The sequence below is a fragment of the Harpia harpyja genome, chromosome Z, assembly GCF_026419915.1.
Source record: "Harpia harpyja isolate bHarHar1 chromosome Z, bHarHar1 primary haplotype, whole genome shotgun sequence".
NCBI lineage: Eukaryota > Metazoa > Chordata > Aves > Accipitriformes > Accipitridae > Harpia > Harpia harpyja.
This window is the reverse complement of record NC_068969.1, coordinates 7,349,325-7,368,961: the sequence shown is the minus strand read 5'-3', so window position 1 is coordinate 7,368,961 and position 19,637 is coordinate 7,349,325. Positions and strand designations below refer to the sequence as shown.

General features: G+C 42.5%; 1 protein-coding gene across 5 annotated transcripts in view; it reads left to right on the top strand.

Moving 5' to 3' along the window:
• STAB1 (stabilin 1) overlaps positions 1 to 19,637 on the top strand; it is a 61,551-nt gene that overhangs the window by 7,088 nt on the left and 34,826 nt on the right. For 3 of the 5 annotated variants that reach the window (XM_052777149.1, XM_052777150.1, XM_052777151.1), the window contains 17 exons: positions 180 to 316; positions 1,810 to 1,925; positions 3,130 to 3,215; positions 4,295 to 4,364; positions 5,275 to 5,370; positions 5,828 to 5,944; positions 6,692 to 6,888; positions 7,101 to 7,234; positions 8,793 to 8,920; positions 10,303 to 10,394; positions 11,738 to 11,860; positions 13,429 to 13,575; positions 15,183 to 15,245; positions 16,221 to 16,334; positions 16,717 to 16,770; positions 18,203 to 18,283; positions 18,583 to 18,741. In XM_052777149.1, the coding sequence (XP_052633109.1) occupies positions 180 to 316; positions 1,810 to 1,925; positions 3,130 to 3,215; positions 4,295 to 4,364; positions 5,275 to 5,370; positions 5,828 to 5,944; positions 6,692 to 6,888; positions 7,101 to 7,234; positions 8,793 to 8,920; positions 10,303 to 10,394; positions 11,738 to 11,860; positions 13,429 to 13,575; positions 15,183 to 15,245; positions 16,221 to 16,334; positions 16,717 to 16,770; positions 18,203 to 18,283; positions 18,583 to 18,741 (1,914 nt within the window). Of the gene's footprint in view, positions 1 to 179; positions 317 to 1,809; positions 1,926 to 3,129; positions 3,216 to 4,294; positions 4,365 to 5,274; positions 5,371 to 5,827; positions 5,945 to 6,691; positions 6,889 to 7,100; positions 7,235 to 8,792; positions 8,921 to 10,302; positions 10,395 to 11,737; positions 11,861 to 12,417; positions 12,827 to 13,428; positions 13,576 to 15,182; positions 15,246 to 16,220; positions 16,335 to 16,716; positions 16,771 to 18,202; positions 18,284 to 18,582; positions 18,742 to 19,637 lie in introns of those variants that run through there. The other 2 variants (XM_052777152.1, XM_052777153.1) reach the window with 2 other exon arrangements.

The following is a 19,637-nucleotide window of genomic DNA, read 5'->3' as shown; positions in this document are numbered from 1 at the left end:
GCAGCACGACGTGATAGTTTAGCCCGTATGAGTGTGTGGTGTACACTGGTGACTGCCCTCCCCGGTGGTATCTAAAGAATGGTGCAATGTTGATAAAGATATTAAAGGTTGGCAAGATGAGTGGCTAGGGTAACAATTTAATTTTGGGCTTATTTCCATTCTGTTTTTTCTTTTTTAAGTTAAAATCCATGCGATGCAATATCAAGACGATGTTTACCTTGAATACAGCATGTACTGCTTGTGCCGCAGCACCTAAAATGGTGTGTCCAAAAGGCTGGTTAAAGACCACCCAAGGATTAGGAGTGAGGGACTGCAGGTAAGGCCTATTTCCTAACCATGTTAAGGTGTTGGTGCAGCTCTGCTATGCAAGGAGTAGTGTGTATGCTTTCAGGAGAACACATATGGTTTTTGAGCTCTAAAGCTCCAAGGAATTTTGATTTTAGATGTATAAAAACAGATTTATGGCCCCTATTGTTGTTGCTTTTGTCTCCTTGCAAATCCCATGGACTTTTTGCTGGGCATAAGGTTGTATATCCACAGAACAAATTACATGCTAATTACCTCTAACTTGCCCTAAACAACCTGAGTTTGCTAATCCTGATGTAGCAACTTAACACAGGTCTGTCTAGCATAGAAACCTAATTCAGACTCAGAATTCTGTAGTGGATTATTAGGAAAATAATATAATGATAGTTCCCCTTGTATATCCTCCCAGCTTCCAGCAATAATCCTCTGAACTTTTTACCTTCCTAGTTCGCTTTATGACAATTGCTTGTTCATGTGTTCCTTGCTCTTATTCTGTTGAGCTTGGCTCTAATAGGAAAAGAGTGAAGGAAAACTGAATTTACCAGGAAGTTTTTAAAAAATGAAACACTATAGATCATTGTTTGTGTATCTATTCAGTAGTGAATGTTAACTGTTAAAATATAGCTCCATTGTCTACTGTTTTCTGTGATTCACTATTCTGTCGAAATACTTTAAAAATAGCTGTAGCAGTTTTGCAGTTTATAGCAGTTTTTGCACAGACATGCATAGGAGTCAGATTGAAGCCAAAGCGGCAGTGCTATTGAGACAATTTCCAAGTTCCTTTTGGGAAGGATGTTGTGCCAAAAATAAAATGAAGCGTAAGAATAATGTGAGTGTATGCAGCTTTTCTGAGTGTTATCTGCTGTCATGGTGGTTGTTGGACAGAGCCAGGAATAGTTCTGTACTGCATACATGCCGAACAAGAGACACTGCCACCAAGGGCTTACCCTGTGTGTAGAGGTGATGGATGAATGGTTGAAAAGAAGATGCTTCTCTTGGGGTTTTAAGGGGTTTGTCCAAGATTGAATGGAGAACCTGTGAGCAACACAGCTATTAAATCCAAATTTCCAGCATCCCAATCTGGAATCTTTAGTGCAAGACAGAAAGGGACAAGTCCTGCAAGGAGATTTTGTTCTTTCAAGGTCATTTTAGGTGTGAAGTCAAATGTTGAGTCACCCTGGAGATCCTAACTTTGTTTCTATGCTGTCTAACCCTCCAGCATCCAAGGTTTCTGTCCTGATGCCCTCAGACTGCCCAAGGTCCTGTCTCATGTCCAGTCCCTGGCAGATTTCTTGTAACCGATCTTTGAGGCTCAAATCAATGGGCATCCTTAGAGAAGACATAACCCAAGTGCAAACTCTTGTGTGCATGTATGGCAGAGGGAATGAGTGCCCTTCTTCCATTCAGAGTTCAGTGCACTGCAATGTGATTGCTTAGAAACCCTCTAACAGGCGTTTGGTATGTTTGTGTTGCAATTATGAATCTTGGATTGTTCTTTTTAAGATACACTGTCAAGTTAGGAGAAAATACACTTTCCCAGCCAGGCTGCCATCACATATGTAAGAAGGAAATTGAGGAGAAAAAGTGCTGTCCAGGATTCTGGGGTACGGAGTGCTATGGTAAGTTTTTCATCTTTTTACGACGCTCTCTAGCTGTTGAGTAAGTCAAACCAGTTTTAAAAGGAAGCATTAAATCTGCATTGAGGTGATTAATTTTCATTATTCCTCAAACACTTACAAGACCTCTGTTATCTGTCTGGGAGGTTCAGAATATAATGGGGAAGGAATCTCTTTGCTTTGGATGAGTTGAATCCTCTTACATTTAACATATAACATAACCTCCTTTGGTGGAACTTCCTTTTGTCTCTTCTTTAAAAATAAGCTTTTGGAAAGGGATGTTTTTGTTCCTCTTTAAAAAAGTTTCCAAAGGAAGAGGAAGATATTTCTTTCTGACGTCCCTCTAGTCTGCAGTGTGTGTGCCACGTGTGCTTCTGTATAGTCTGGAGTTAGGCAGCCATTCAGCCACAGAAAATACTTAGCAATTCCAACCCAAGGTGAAAATAACCATCCCAAAGCTCCTACTCAGTTTTATGCCAAGTAATGAGAATTTGTTTTGTCTTGTCTCAGAAATCCAAAAGCAAGACCTACCAAGCTAAACACTTCTCATATGACTGATTGCTGGAATATGGAAGGACACTTTCCAGTCCTGCAGAAAATGGGAGATTGTTTGAGTGCTTGAGCCTGTTCTCACACAAAGTGGTTTGAATAAGCAACTGGCTTCATCTGAGGAATCACATGCCTAAAATTATCAGAAATAGTCCCCAGAATTTGGAGGTACCCCACTCCAAAGATGTGTGGACCATGTTTTTCTGAGCACACTTCCAGCTCTTCATGAAGTCAGGGAGAGCTGAAAATGCTCAGCATCTTTGCAAAACAGGCTTCTGTCTGTCCTGAGTTGCAAAACTGCCCTCAGGTGTTTGATACCGCCTCTCGCTGATGCTAGCAGCAGTGGCTCAATCTTAAAACATGTTTCAGTGCCTTTGCTGAAATTTAGTGAGTTATGGGCCATTGGGACTTTTCCTTAGACTTTCAATAAAAGGCTTTTCTTAGCTAGCAGCCAAATTGCTCCTTGGTGCCACTCCTGGCCATATTCACCAGCTCTGGGCCAGTGTTAGGTGTATTGGATAAGCAGGCAGGGACTTTGATCAGGAAGAGGCCATTGCTTTTGCACAACTGGAATGCCTGGGGGAAAAGGAGATGGAAAGGGGGATACAGTGCTGGTTGTTCAATCTAATCTTGTCTGGCCTGTCTCTTTGCCTGCTAGAGTGTCCGGGTGGCTTTCAAAATCCCTGCAATGGCCATGGGTCATGCTTGGATGGTATGCAGCAAAACGGGACCTGCATCTGCAAGGTCAGTGCATGATTTATTCTGAGGGTGATGTGCTTTTGTCAGAGGGAGTTGTATAGCATCTGTGCAGATGCTTTGGACGAAGGCTACCTTTCTGCCTGGAAGGTCATTAGCAGCTTCTTTCATTCCAGTATCAGTGTCTATGGTTTTCCTGGAGGGTTGGTGTGGTCTGCAGTAGCACTAAGACACTGATGGTGAAGGATCTCTAGGGAGAAATGAAGAAAGAATTGCATTAATTTAACACTCTGATCAGTTGAAATGATCAGTGTCTGTCTGTGGCTGCAAGAAGCCCTGAGATACTTGGCTTTTAATGAGCTGCACCTTTTCCAGGTTTGGATGATACACTTCCCAAATGAATTGGTCCTGCACCTTGGCAGGCAGATCCTCCCTCTCTCAGGAAAAGCAGGAGAGAATAGAAAGAGAATTTAGGACAGGTGTTTATTGTTTTCTTTACAGCTCCAGACTTAGTACAGCAAAAGCATAAACAATTCCTGCACATTTGATTGGTACAGAGTAATGTTTCTAAAATTTTTAGCTTAATGGGTCAGTGTCAGACTTGAAACTTTCTCTTATGAATTGTATGTTTTTACCGCTTCCTTAATTAATAGCATTGTGAGCTAAAACCCTACCTCTTGGGACCTTCTTTGAGAAAAGTGGGGTTTGGATTTAACTCAAAGATACCTTATATCAATTAAAATATATGCTGAAGGTGCCCAAGCCCTGTAAAATCAATGTGAAAAGTCCTATTGGCATTAGTGAATTCCAAATTCCTTTTTCAGAGAGATATCAGAAGCCAGCTGGTACATTCCTGTCTGTCTGTGATCAGGACATTGTTTCCTCAATGCCCACCAGAGTTTTGCTGGCATTTTGCATGCCCTTTGTGTGTCAGCTTACACTGTGATCTTCTTTGCCATGGGGGCTGGTTAATACTACTACAGCACTGGACAGATCAGTTTTTTTCAATGTATTGCTTCAGCTGTCACAGAAATCAGAAATGGGGAGAGACTTTGAACTATAACAATGTGTGGAACAATGCAATGATACAGAAAAATAACGTCTGGGACATTTTGGGGCCCTTCTAGGAGCAATACGGTGGTTTTGCCTGCCAGAATTGTCGAGGTGAAAATCGTTTTGGCCCAGACTGTCAGTCAGGTAAGGATGAGTAATTCAGGTGAAACCTCCACAAAAATAACTGAGAGCAAGGAAAGAGGAAGGGGAGGTTGAGTGAGGAAGGATGCTGGAGAGGAGGAGAAGGTGCCAGCTGGCAGTGTTCAATACCAGGTGTCTTGGCATTTTGTCTTTGTGCCCTTTTCCACTGTCCCATTAGACAAATGATTCTCAGTCTTTCACTCAAATCAGTCCATTTTTCCTATTGTAAATCTCTCTGTCCCCTTACCAGGCCTATCCCAGTTTCCTCTCTCATTTTAGCCAGACTGTTACCTACATCCCTGAAGCGACCCCCACTCACTTCACGACTGTTTTACAGACTTCTGTAACTGCTCCACTTGTCTCCCAGCTTCTTCCTTGTTGCCCTCCCTACAAAATTAAAATACACAGTGTTTCTTCTCATGTATGGCATTTTTGGAGGTGATTTGTGACCAGTGCAGCCTGGCTGTTAAAGGTGCCCTTTTTGCCCAGCCCCTGGTTCCCTTGTATCCATGCAGGTGAGATAGGTGTGATCTCGGTGGTTGTGCTTACACAATGACATTGATGCTGGGATCACGGATGTGTTAGGCTCTCATAACACTGCCTCTTTCCACATTGGCTGCAGGTGACTTAGAGGAGTGGGAAGTTAAAACACGTGCCTGAAAAGCTGGTCTAGATCTTGCATTCGGGGTTGCTCTTGCAGGGCTGCACTTTGTCTTCTTGACCCCAGGACATGCAGTTTGCCCTCTGTAAGCTCTGACTGGCATGGCCTTATTTTTGAAAGGAGCTATGTTTGCCGCGGATTATTGGTGGGAAATCAGGGTGCCAAGTCCCAGGGCAGTTGGCCAATGTATGCCTGGAGCCCTATGCACTGCCTTGTAGCTGAAGGTCAGGTTTGTCTGGACTTTTCTTGCAGTGTGTGACTGTGTGCACGGGGAATGCAACAGTGGCGTCGCTGGGAATGGAAGCTGCACGTGCTATGGAGGCTACACTGGCCCCAGGTGCGACCAAGGTAAATACATTGGTAGCTGCAGAGGGGCTGTTAGAGCTAGACGATGACATGGGCTTGGATGCATGTGTCCCAAAAGGAGCTGGGGGGGTAATTAATAGCTTGGGAATGTAGAGGGAAGATGATCTGAGCACTGGAGATCTAGAGAGAGGGAAAAGATGGGGTCTGTTCCCCACTCTGTGATAGTGGCTGAGATGTACCATCTCTTTGTGCCTCTGTTCTTTCTCTGGAAACCAGATAGATCCTTTCTTCTCTCTAAGCCTTGTGGGACCTGACTACCTGTAGGCTGCCAGTAATTTAGAGCTGTCCGCGCTACTTATATTCCCTGGCTTTTGTGCCAGCTTGGGGGCCTCTGGAAACCACATTTGCCTTCATTTCCAAATATTTTGTAAGGTAAGTTTTATCTTCCAGCAGTACCCTGCATTCTCAAAGGGAAACTCTCTTTGCTGTGTGATTCCAGAACTTCCCCTTTGCAAAGGCGTGACATGCGAGGCCAACAGTGAATGTGTGGTAAGGGATGGGACAGCAATGTGTGACTGCAAGCTGGGCTACAGAAAAAGTGGGAACACTTGCCAAGGTGAGAAACTTCTCTGTAACCCTAAATGGACCCCTGTTTGGAAAAATCTTATTGCACTGATATCTCTGGATGAATTTGAATATTGTGAATACAATGCCTACTTCACTGCGGAGGATTAAGAACCTGGTTTTTAGGAATCCCTTTAAGATTAAGGGCTAAGTTTTTGGCTCTCTTCTCACTTGGTCCTGAAAGCAAGAAATGAATTAGAGTGGCAGGTTCCATCCAGCACTCGCTATAAGTATGTACTGAATAACCATGACAATGGGATATTGGTGAGTCTATACCAGTTTAAATAATAAGGCTTGTAACTGGAGGATTTCTTCACTGATTTCAAATTTAAGTTTGTGAATTTGTTTTGTTAAAAGAAAGTCAATAAAATGCATGTGATTAGCTAGCTATGGATAGCTCTATTTTCACTGGCTTTTTGCAGTTTTTGCTGACCAAACTGCAGTTTCATACATCCTCAGATGATGGAAATTCAGAAGTAAATCCAAGCATCCTCTGTCACTCACACTTCTGTTACTGAAGTAACATAAAGAATGTGTCATCCAAATTCCTCAGATTAAAAAACCCAAAACATCTGCTGTCTGAAATTATTCTGTTTTCCTGGGAAATTTTAGAAGTTTAATAGTATAAATTCCTTATGTCCTGTTCTTTCCAGGCCTTTTGCATTCTGCTGTGCTGCAGTAAGTGCTGTTTTGAAAACAGAAATTTGGTTACTCTCACCTCTCGTCTCTTTAATTGCAGCTCTGGATCCTTGTGCTGCTTCTCCATGCTCCCCCTTCGCTGTATGTAAGGTTCTTGGACCACGAAAGTATCAATGTACCTGCAAAGATGGATTTCAAGGAGATGGGAAGATTTGCCAGCCCATAAACCCTTGTGTTGACAGCAATGGAGGCTGCCCAGAAAACTCTACCATTTGTGTTTACAGACGTCCAGGAGAGGTAAGGGCAGTAACAACATGTCAGCAACCTGTAAGGGTCTGAAGAATGGCCAGGTGAGAAGTTCTTCAAATGAGCTCACCATCATGTTGGTCAAATCTGCTCTTCTCACCTTAGATTTTGCAAAGGGAAACCAGACAGCTCTTTTGTATGGTGACTTGTTGGGTAAAAGGTGATGAATGCAAGTCTATAATCACTGTGTTGCCTTCCCTTAGGCATCTTGTGTTTGCAGGCCTGGGATGAGTAGGAGAACTCCTTCATCCGAGTGTTCTGTATTTCCCAACGATTGCCGGCAGTATTTTTGCGACTTGACTTCCACGTGTGAAATTAATTCTCAGGGGAATCCTAGGTAAGCCAGTTTAAAGGTTGTTATTAAAGAAGCTTATTCTGCAGCTAGAATGGAAACTGAGTTTGGATGAGCTGAATTTTGAAGAAACTGAGAGCTAACTGAGGAGAATGGGCCAGAGTCACCTTTTGAGAAGATCCTGTTTGTAACAAGCCCATTGAAAGTAGAGAGTTTTACATCAGTCATTGTAAATTTTGGCATGTGGGTCACAAGATGCTTTAAATCTGGGTCAGCAGAGTCCTGTGATGTGAACTGGAGATACAGCTCCCCAAGCTGGTGGTGGTAGTAGGGTATTATCACTCAATAATCAATTATTAAAAGGGAGATGTGTGACTTGTTTGCTCCCATTTGCCCACATTTGATTCTGAGGGTTAAGTCTTTGGCTGTCCTCCCACTCAGGCCTGTAAGCAAGAAATAAATTAGAGTTGCAGATTGACAGGGAAGGGGGAAGTTGACGGAAGAAACATCAGACCTTATTTAGTCCTCTGGAGCAGAACACCTAGAAGTTGATACCCCTTAGATGGGAAATATTGCCAGATCTAGGATTATTTTTGCATAATGGCCTCCCAGACACCAGAGAAGGCTTCACCGAGAATTTTGTGTGTTACCAAGAAAAGGTGGAGCTTCTCTGAGAGACTGAAGAGGGAAAGAGCAGTCCCATCTCCTTGACCCTTCCTTTCCAGTGCTGCTAAAACTGTTAGCATCCCCCTGCTCATTGTCTGCTCCAGGCCAGAACTGAAATACAGTGGCTTCCCTTTCTGAAGATACGCTAGCAAAGTGCAGGACCCGGTGTTCAGCATGGTCCCTGCCTTAGTATGTCTGTTCCCCAACAGCTGGCACTCAGCCCTCTGAGGCTGGAGTAATGTCAAATTCCTCCCGTGTCGCATGTCTTTGCATCCCTGAAACAGAAAGAGCTGAGCCGATACTTGGACAAAACCCAAACGGGAAAAAACATGGTTATCGTCCAATGATCTTAAGTAATCTCTGAGTAATGACTATAAATCCGTGTGAATCAGGACAGAGATTTTCACATGTAGATAAGCTTTTCTGGAAAAGTCATTAGCCTTTCTGGGGCCCTCATTAAGTCTAAGACGAACCGTAGCTAACTGATGTGCTTGAGCTGGCACTTCTCACTGAAGCCGTGGGGTCACATAGGAGAAGTTTGCTAGATTTTCACTTAACCTGTGGTTTTTACGCATTACCTAAAATTTTCAGATGCTGTAATGACTGGTACAGACTGAATATCTAGTTAGAAAGGTGTCGATAAATATATTGTGCCTACCTGTACCCTGAACTCTAGAGCAGACAATCCTTCTGTTGATTGTATCCGAGAAAGCATCTTCATTCTCGTTGGGTAGGTCCAAATTTGCTTGCACTCCAGCAGTATGCATCTTTTCTCCTGTCACTTAGTTTAGGCAGAAGTTACTAAGCTCTTACCTACACCTTAAAGCCGGGGTTTGTCTTTCAAGTGTAGATATTGAGATGTTGTTCTGATCACATTTGTTGAACGTGTTGCAAACTGTTTTTTAATGGTTTGTTATGTTTCATTCTTGTCTCTTAGCTGTGTATGTAAAGAAGGGGAGATTGGAGACGGGAGAAGTTGTTATAAAGATCTCTTGAGCGAGATAAATCAGCATAATTCACGAGGGAGGTTTGCTAGGAAATTAAACGTCGCCAAGAAAATGTTTGGTAAATGTCTTTTCAATTTGTTTGGGAAATGGAGCAAATGTGGGGACAAAAGTGTGTCAGAAAAGGTTAAAAGCCTTTCAGCATGATAGATCTATTTTGCAGTGTATGACCATGGGCTGCAAAACTAAACACATCACATCTCTGAACTCGTATTACCAGTTCTGGATTGTGAATTGAGGATACTGTTGCAGAGAGCACTGTGGACGAGTATTAGGTATTTGGCAGTCCTGGTGAAGGATGTACCATATCTGCAGAAGAAGGAAAACATGCCTTGGGGGTGTGATTCAAACCTGTTTGTATCAAACCAGCAGTGGGCCTCCACCTGCAGTATCTATGTTGAAGGCTCAGCAATCTTTCAGCTTTTGCTGCGTTTTCTAGCAGTGATGCTTGAGGCTGATGTGCCGTGGGTCCTCTGCTTAGTAGAACATCTACTAAGCCTTAAACAGCCTCCTTGCCAGCACGCATGTGTGAGTGGCTATTATAGAGATGAAAAGGCTTTATTCTATGTACCGTGGTGCTTTCTGAGTGAGGAATTGCTTTGCAAAGCATAGGCTGTTTTAGAACCCGTGTACTGCAAGTGTGGGGAGCGATATCTGCAAAGGTTAATTTTTGCCCCACTGTAATCCAAGGAAAGAATGAGAACCCTTTAGCTCATGCCAAAGCATATTTATGTTAGATCCCTTCTCCAACTCATGCTCTGCACAGTCTTCTCTATCTCCACTAACTTAAGAGAAGCATAGAGATAGGGCTCAAAGCTCAGCTTAGCTTTTGTGAATACCCTTCCCTGCTACGTATCAGTGTTGCCAACACTCATTTTTTGCATGTTTTCTGTAATGATTTGTGCTATGGGCAACCGCCTGAAAATCTATGGGTTCCTAACTCCTGTGCGGTGGGACTTAATACCTAATGACCTTTGTTGATGTGGACTTTGTTGATGGGCCATTGACGACTGAGTGGAGAGTGACAACTGTGGGTTCGTAGCAGCTACTCAAGAAGTATTTAGTTTCAGTAAATCCTGATGACACCCAAAAATTAGTTGTTTTAAGGGGAAGACAGAGGACACTTGGCCCAAGAATAAGGTAGTAAGCATGTAGGAACAAAATTATTATGAATATTCTGCAAATTCCAGTAGTGATTCAAAGTGGACCAAAGTCACCAGCAATCCTTCAGAAATCTTGTGGGCAACTGCTAAAACTAACAGCAACCAAGCTGGGCTGTGGTAGCAATATCAGACTCCCTCTGGTTCCTTGTAAACAAGTACTAGTTACTTGTATCAGGCCAAAAATGTCTAGATTGAATTGTGCTGTTAACAAGAGGAATAATTATTGCTGGAGTTAAATCATACGCCAAGTAAATACTTCTTGTTGCCACTCTTTTTACAGCTTCTGGTTGCTCAGTGTTGCTGACTAAATACGGGCCTTTCACAGTCTTTGTACCATCCCTTCTTCCGATTCACGATAGAATGGAATTTAACGTAAGTTTTCTTGGTTTTAGCAAATTTTTGCTGTCTTAGGCTTCTTTCCTGCCTGAGTTCTGCAGCCTGTAAAAACTGATTGACACATGAGAGAGGAACTTTGGAAGGCAGTATTTATAGAAGCAATCTCTTGGGAAGACTCTTCATTGTCTGGTTAAGTTGCAGTCTCATAGAGGATGTTATATCCCTCTCATTATTTTTAAAACCTCTCTCTCTCTTCAATATTGACAGAGTTTGTTTATAATGTCAGGAAGTGTAAGTTTTTCTGGCCATTCTTCATTTAAAGCTCGAACCTCCTGTGTGTGACTATTCTCATAACTTTAGGTGGCTTTTCACTACTTGAGGGTGGGGTTTTCAAAAGGGGCTGAGATTTGCATCAAAGTATTGGATTTTGGGCCTGTGGCCCTAGATGTGGGTATGGTATCAACTTCTTCAGAAGAGCTCATTTTATTAATGGAGACAGCACATATGGCAGTGCTGGAGAAAACTGCTATGGGAGCCAGGACAAGAGTTTGAGAATTCTAGGCTTCAGCAGGTCCTGCAGGTCATAATTTTTTTTTTTTTTAATAAAATTGTGTTCATTTGCAGTAGGTTTTGCACAGTTAAGCTCCCAACCAGGCTATTCCTCATGAGGATGAGAAGGTATATAAGCCATTTCTCCAGGACAGAGCTAAAAATTAGCACACGAGCTACAAATGTGGCTCATACAAGGTGCCTGTTGTGTTTCAGGTGGCAGCTAGCTTGCAGGTAGCACTTGGATATGAGAAAGTAAATGTCTTAAAAATAATCCAGACAGACCAACCCCACTTGAACATTACATTTTCAACTGGTTTAGAAATATCATTCCTTTGCTTGATAGCAAAGCTATCTATGCAGCAGCAGTAACTCATATATAGTCTAGGGAGCAACTCCTAACCTACAAATGCCAGGAACATTAGCTGTAAATTTACTAAATGTAAATTCAGCAGCTTAGACCACCTACGTGGTCCAACATAAACAAAGATTGTGTATGGGGAACTTCGGCAAGTTTTATAATCTGAAGCATGCAAGGATGGTTTTTAAATTGTCCAAATCCAGTAGGTTTCTGTCTAGGAGATTCCTCTGAAGTCACTTGCAGGTTAATCAGTCTTCTTGTGTTTGAATGTGCATACAAACAGAAGCAAAAGATTTGCCACAGTGCTACACCAGTGAACCAAAATGAAGAGGGAAGCTCAATCTTGTATGCTAAGAATTTCTCTGTGTGTATTAGCTGGGAGAAAGGTAATGTCATGGGTCTTTCAGTAAATGAGGTTCTTGAAAGAACATGTCATTTATCTTCTTTGTGTGGTCTTTATTCCCCAAAGGATACCACTGCTGAGCATTTGTGCAGAATGCACATCGTTCCTGGTCTGCATTTGGTAGAAGACATGATAAAAGCTAAGACTGTGTGGACCTTGTCAGGACATCGGCTAACATTCAGTAGCCAGGTAAAGGATCTCATGGACGGAAGTCCTGGACCGCAGCTTTCATGTAGGACAGACTGGAGCTTGAGCATATTTTCCTTGGTGCGCTTTCTTAACCATAAAACCTTTTTCTCTAATCAGCCTGCCTGTGATCAGAGCAACAAGCTCCTTTGTGGATTCCAAAGCAAGGTGATTTAAGACCTGACACCCCAAGCAACAACTTCTGTCTTGCAGGCAACCAATTAGCCAGAATCCATCTTGTGAATGGTCTTTCCTTGGTTTGTATATGTATTCTGGAGAAGAGACCTTTCCTCTACACTGTTAGCAGCCACAATGTTCATGTGGCTGACACGGAAGAGGCAGCAAAGTCTCTTCTCAGACTGAATGCTTCACCTTGGAGATTGTGTGCTTGGACACAGCCACATGCTGAATATTTTCCTCTTGCAGTTTCCCTTTTCCCCTCTTCCTATTTTATTTTTCTTAGTCATCCTAGCAAAGAGTTTTTCATCACTATGTTCTGATATGGAAGGCTTTTTTTCCCTTTTCCCTTTTGCAATTGACTCATATTTTCCAGCATCCACTGTTCTCTCTCTATCCTACACTTTTCCTGCACGCGTGCTCACAGCTGGCCAAGGGAGGGCCGTATGTTTCCTCTCTGAGGATCCAGCCTTGGCCTTGAGGTCTGGGTCATAATACACGCACACTGCATGCATCAAAAGGACAAAGTATTTGGAGCCAGGGAATCTGAGCTGAGCTTGTCGATGCTCCTTTTAAATTTCTTTCCTGTTTGTTTACTCAGGAGTCTTTTGATCTGGGAAGTCTGCCCTCCCTTTCCTTTGTTTCGGCCAGAATCCTCAGTGATGTGAACTGAAGTTCAGGGCAGGGAGGAGCAGTTCAAGAAATGCATGTCATGAAATGAAAAGCATGGGGAAGTTGTGCTTGCCTGAACTTGGATTATGGCTGCAGCACCAATATCTTGATGCTTAGTTTGTAGGTTACCCTTGGAACACCTCCATATGCCCAGCTTCAGTGCGTGGTTGTATACAATATAGAAGGACCAGATATGTGCCTTGTAATTCAGTGAGCCTGTCTGCTTTGGCTTTGTTCTGAAGACTCCTTGTTGGCAATATGAGCCAATAAAACTTGCAATCAAAGCTGTAGTTCCAGGATTGCCTCCAAATTCTGTACTCCGGTGCCCAGGAGGCACTGTGCCCCTCTCCTTGTACTTGGCAGACTGATGCAGCAGCTACTTTATGGTCAGTGCACCCTTTTGTGATCCAGAGCTGGGATCAGGCATCATTCACACTCAGACAAACTTAATTCTAGACCTGATTGTCCCAGATTAGGTCTTCTTTCTGTAATAAGACTTAAAAGTACTGCCCAGGAGCAAAATATTACCCCAACTCAAGTAGAGGTGGGATGTTTGTTTTACACCCAGGCCACCCCTTAAATTTACTTTTTCCACAGTAACTCGAGTTGTACCTTCATCTTGCTGATCCATAGGCAGAGAACACCGAAGGGAACAATGATTTATAGATCTATTGTGATAACACAGGTATACCACAAGAAAATAACCTTTTATTATTATCCAGATGTACAGCAAATCATTTCGATATCAAGACCTGCCGGGAGAACTGTACAATGTTTTGCAGTCGAACTTACCAGCAGCCAATGGCATCATGCATATCGTTAACACCCTAAGGAAAAAAACCAGCACTGACAACCTCAGAAACCCACAGGTACACAGACATTCGTATTTCTTCTGTTTTATGGGACAGTAGAATAAACACTTTAAAAAAATATATTTTCATCATTAAAATTCCAAATCTGTGAGGCTTTTTTTAAAGTGAAAAGCCTATTTATTTTGTTTTCAGCTCCTGATAAGACCTGCTAGGCACTATTATGTCAGCATACCATTAAAAGTAGCTAATAGCACTACATAAGCCAGATGCAGGCCTCACAATGATGCTTTTACAGTGCTTGGATGAGTAGAGGGTTCTACTTTCATGAGTAAGATCATTCATAGCAAATGAGCTCTTTTTCAGTCGTATCTTACAGAATACATATTTTACAGGTTAAATATTGAAAAAGCATTTTTCACATAATCAAATGAAGATTTTCTTTAATCAGTCTGTACTGCATTTTGAAATTAGAATCAAAAAGTTGTCTTTGCATTAAAAATATTTAAAATGAGGACAAATAATCATTAGAGTTTTGCATTTTGAAGTCATGTCTTGAATTTAAGACACTGAGCAGGGGTTTCAGGTTCAAGCGGCTAAGCACTTTTCCCTGTTAGCTGGGAGAAGTTTTTGCTGTAGCTACTACATTGCTATGCCTGAGCATTTTTATATTGTTTCTATATGCAGAAAGCAGGCCCTGTTACCTCCTACCTCCTTGCAAAAAAATTTCTCAGAGAATGACACAAGCTCTTGGATTTAGTAGGAGTTTGGTAGTAGTTTGCACTTACTTTACACCATTGGTAAAGATCACAGGTACCTGCAGGGAAGGGTTTGCAGCAATTCTGGGATGGCAGGACAGTAAAAGTGCTCCCTGCAGAGTTTGTCTTTCCCGGGATTCCTTCAGGCATTTGTTTCCCATTGTGATTGCAATGAAGGCTAGTCATCACCTCAGCCATTTTTGGCATCAAATCCCTTTGTACCAGTAGTGTCCCTTGGAAATAATGTTCTGTGCCTCTGCATGTTCTATGGGAAGCAGTTTCTGCCAAAACAACATGCAGTTTCCTGCAAATAAAAGTCAGACAAGTCCCTTCACAAGTTTTGATACTTGAAGGGACATTCCTCCTGTTACCTTTGTCTTCATGGGCAACGTGGCAAAAAGGCAGGCATCCATTTCCTCTGTGTTTTCAGGAATATGCATACGTATTGTATTTTCTCAGCATTGGGGCTCATTTGCAGGTGGTAGAGTGAACTCTTGTCCTCAAAGCACAGGGATACTTGAGATGACAGAGCAGCTCCACTGCCTACCAGCCCAGAATTTATTTGTATATCGCTGGAAGTATGTCTCCACTTTAATGATAGTGAGCAATTGCCTCTTCATTTAATTTAATCTGCAGATGGGAGTAGGAAAGCAGAAGGATGCTCAAGTGCATGGTACCTTGGAAAATCTAGTTTGTTGTGCATGGGAAAGACTTTGTGCCTAAGTTACTGCAGGCTCAGTCCTTGCTAGGTCGACTGGCCAATACAGAGGGTTTAAAGACTGTGAGGATGATGATCCTGTAGATCTTTACATGCAAACCACAAACATAAACTGGCCAAGCGCATTCCAGTACGTGCTCAGACCTCACTTCAGCCCCAGCCATTTTTCTCCTCTTTGTATCTTCTTGCAGAAAACCATTGGTGAGATCCTTGCTTCAATGGAGATCTTCAGTAGATTTGAAACTATACTGGAGGTAAGCATGTTTGTGTCTGCTCCAGGAAGGTGTGGCATTGCTGCTGTTGCAAAGCCTGCTGCTGTTTTTGTGGGGATTTTGAAAAACATTTAAATACATCTCAGTAGTTTGGCTTGCTTTCTGGATGCTTTTTTCTGTGTCATTTCTTATTTTGTGTGTTTTACATAAGCAAATGTAATGGAAAAGATCAGAGTTTTCACACCTATAGAGGATCTGGCACAAGCAGCAAGCATACACGCCTCTTTCCCATCTGCTTCCCCACCACCTCTTCCCCTCTCCCCTGGAGAGTCTGTTCTCCAAAGCATGTTTAGTTCTTGACCACTGTCAGGACAAAGAATGAAGGTTTCATGACTGCCCATGCCAGGCTAGATTGTAGCTACCTGGTTTTGCGGTGTAGATCTTTAAATAAAAGCAGTCCTTAGGTTATAAACCCTTGAGGCTGCTGCCCAGGATTTATTTAGTTACTATTTTCACTAAGGACATTAGTTCACTGATTTTCACTGATTTTCCTTTTACCTCCATCAGAGTCATCTGGATCTGCTCTAGCATTGCTCACAACAATCTTGGCCTGCTTGTTTTCAGCTCTGTGGCTGTTAGTCATTTACAAAATTCACCAACTGCAACTGTGATTATAGACTTGATCCTCTTTTTCTTCTCTTCAGGCAAAAAGATACAGTTTTAGTCTCTGTATGTGTCCTGTGTGTTTAAAGCACGCAGGGAGCATTAGCCAGTACTCCCTTGTACACATTAGCTGCATGCACATCTGTGGCTTCATTGTCCAAGCTATGTTTTTGTGGCATTTATACCTCTGTTATAGTTCATACCTATCCTTGGTGTCCCGTTGCCTCTTGTATACGTTTGCTTTTCAATAGCTCTGCCTCTAGTGGGTTGCTTAGCGTTTCCTCTCCCTTCCTGATAGACCCCCCTCACTAACTCATGCTAGATCCACGATGAAGTCTTTTATTGTTTTTGCAGAACTGCGGCCTGCCTGCAATACTGGATGGACCAGGCCCCTTTACTGTATTTGTACCCAGCAATGATGGTGTGGATAAGTTGAGAGATGGAAGGCTCATTTATCTTTTCACAGAGGTGAGAGCTCATAGAACTTTAAGACATCCTGAGCCAACTGTGTTGCACTAGGCTGTGCTGGAATGGTTTGTGCAATGTATCTGATCGTTGCTGAAAGTTGCTCTTCCTGGAAATGGCTAAGCCATGTCTCTGTTTCTGTAAGGCTTTGGGAGAGAAGTGAATGCTGTTGGAACCTGCAGTGAGAAACATTGTTAGCTAGATTGTTTAAATCTGACGTTTGGCTTGCTTTCCTCACCCTGGCTTTGGATGGGGGAAAATGAAGGAGCTTACTCGCTATAGTACCTTAGCATTGTCAGTCACGGTTAAAAGAAAATGTAGTTGCCTCCTCTTACTCCTGAGCATTGAAGGGGTATCTAATTCTTATGTTCTCTTCTTTCCTTAGGGCATAAATAAGCTTCAGGAACTTGTGAAACATCATATCTACACTTCAGCAGCGGTAAGGCAGGCAGCTCTAATTCCAGATAATTGGGGTCCTTCGGGCCAGCATGTTATCAACTGTGTGGTTCGGCATAGAGGTCAGAGTGTCGATGACTTCAGCTGATACTTTTTGGACTTCCCCTGGAGGAGCAGAGATGTGATTCAGGATCTGATGAGGCAAAATGTTTACCATGAAAGTGGTTGTCAAAAGGGACAGTTTGTGCTCTTCCATCACGAAACTCTGAGTTTGCTGGGAGTGATGGTGCTCCTTAGTTGGATGGCCTTTACAATGAAAATATTGTCCGGCAGAGTCTGCTGCAGGCAAATGTTCTCTTGTTATCACTTTAATTTGTTAAACTATTAATTAGGAGCATACCTTAATTCTGAACTTTCCAGCCTACAGTTTCCCTAAAACGCTAATAGCAGTAACACAAAAGTTATCGCCAAGCGAAGAATTGGTCCAAACTCCCTGCTCCTTTTCCTCTCTCCATGGGCTCCACTAGTGGCTAAAGTTAGAGATGGAGAACTGGTGCAAGTGAGCCTGTGATCTGACCTGGTACCGCCAATTCTTGCACCAACGTTGCTGTGTACTATTAATGGCAGGGTAAATAAAATCATTACAGTGCCTCAACAAGACATTTTCCCTTATACAGTAAACAAGAGAAATGTTTAAAGTTAGACTCAAAACCTGTGGAGGAAGTGAATACTCAAGCATTATGGTACAATGTCATGTCCTTCATTAAGAAATATCAATATTATTTCCATTCTTTACTGAGAAGCAAATGTCAGTCCTTGTGATTTTCCTAATACCAGTAAAGAAAATGAGCAGCACTTTGACAAAACAGCAAAACCTAGTTTTACTTGCAACTGATGAATAACAACATGGTAACAAGCTGAGCTACTCTTTAATAACCTGCTGGACGCAAAAGTAACAATTGTCTTGGTTCTCAGAACTTCTTACTTCTCAGATCATTAAGTTTCTCAGTACACTAGCTGCAGTTTACATTTTTTTCTGCCTTTAGAAATAAGCTTATTTATTAAGTCAAAATATGTTCTCTGTTATGCTTCTGGCTGAGCTTTCATTGTTTATTGAATACGTCCTGGAAAATCTCCTTATTAGTCTGACCCTACTTGCAGCTGTATTAGTAAGAGACACTGTTAGTGAGACTTGATTTCAGCTGTGCTCAACTGTTACTTACACAAGGAATGAAAACCAAGGCTGCAGCTGCCAGCACCGCTGTGTTTGTGGTATTGCAAACAATTCACACGAAGTCCTGGCTTTCCCTCTGACCCATTTTTTGTGTTTTAAGGTATTTCATGAAATGTAAATGTTAAAGACAAGTCCCCTTTAGAAGGTTTTTTAACTGATGGGAATCATGGAAGCATTCTGTAAGCTGTACTGAAATGACCCTGCTTTTTCATGGTACTGTCCCCTTGTGTTTTTATTTCAGGTGACTGTAGAGAAACTGATAATGATGCCACACATTGTTACTATGGCTAACCAGATACTTACCATCAACATCAGTGCAGATGTAAGTATGAATCAAACCCGTTTCGGGCAAACCCTCCTGTGTTAGGAGAGTGTGTGGATGTGGTTCTGAACAATGTGGTTTCAGCCCATCTCTGCTTCCTCCTCTGCTTAAAAATTAGACTTAAATGAGGTCATTGAATTAGTTTGCTTCTTATCCAACCTGTGACTCCACTAAGAGGCTTGACCATTTGTGTGGTTGCGCTTGCTATCGTGTACCACCTGTTTCCTGCATTGGCTTTTTGTAGTTGATACAGTCTAATGGGCTAAAATGCAGATAAATTATTTGTGTTTCTGCATCAGGGAAGAATTCTGATGGATGAATCGGGGATCCCCTTAAACATGCGAGACATTGTGGCATCAAATGGTATTATTCATACCTTGGACGGCATCTTCATCCCTCCTTCAATAATTCCCATTTTGCCTCACAGATGCAATGAAGAGCAACATAAAATTGTGACAGTAAGTCAGCTTCTCCCATTCTCACGCTAGCGGTTGCTGTAGACCCCACACTCACCTGGAAGGACAAAAGCAGGCTGTGTAAATTGCATTTGGGAAATGCGTTCTCTGAGAGGTCCCCTGATGTGAACTTAGGTAGTGTCAGCACCGTCAGTGTTTCTTCTTCTAGCACTTGGCACTGCTTTCCTGGAAATCAGCTAATGTTCCTTGCAGGCTGTTGTTCTTTCCTTGCACCCATCCTACCTTTGATTCAGAAGTACATTTGCCTTTTGATAAGGCCTTATATGATCTTCTTCACACCACAGCTGCTATCTCAGCTGACATTCATTTGTTCCCGTAGCTGTCAGCATTGGTGTCCTGTAGTCTGGACAGGAAGCAGTCATTCAGTAGCAGGAGCTACAAATGCTGTGCAATATTCTCACCTGAACAGTTTTGTATACCTTACTTTAGGTGCTTGCTCCATAATTTGATCATCGGTAGGTTCCTAAAGAAAGAGGATGAGGCTCTGAATAGGCAAGAGGTACCTGATTTGGAGAGACGCAGTTAATCCCAAGTGGCCAGAGGGTCCACATAACTTGCTGACTTAGTGAGGCCTGCTGCATGGATGCCCAAAGTGTTTTCCAGCATAGCTGCATGTCTAGTGGCTGATAAGGCTCACAGGGTGGAGACAGACCCCATCTCGCAGTCAGGTGCAAGCACCTCCTCAAGCCAAAGGAGTCATTTTATTTAAGTGATAAACTTACCCCATTTCAGAGTGTGGAAACGCCGTCCTAGGAATGTTTCTGATACATGTTGTGAAGTTTTGGATATATACCGGGAACAGTAGCTCTGTAGCATTCTTGGCATGGGGAATGGGTTCCTTTTGAGAAGATTAAGTTTTCCCCTTTTGTTTTCTTGAC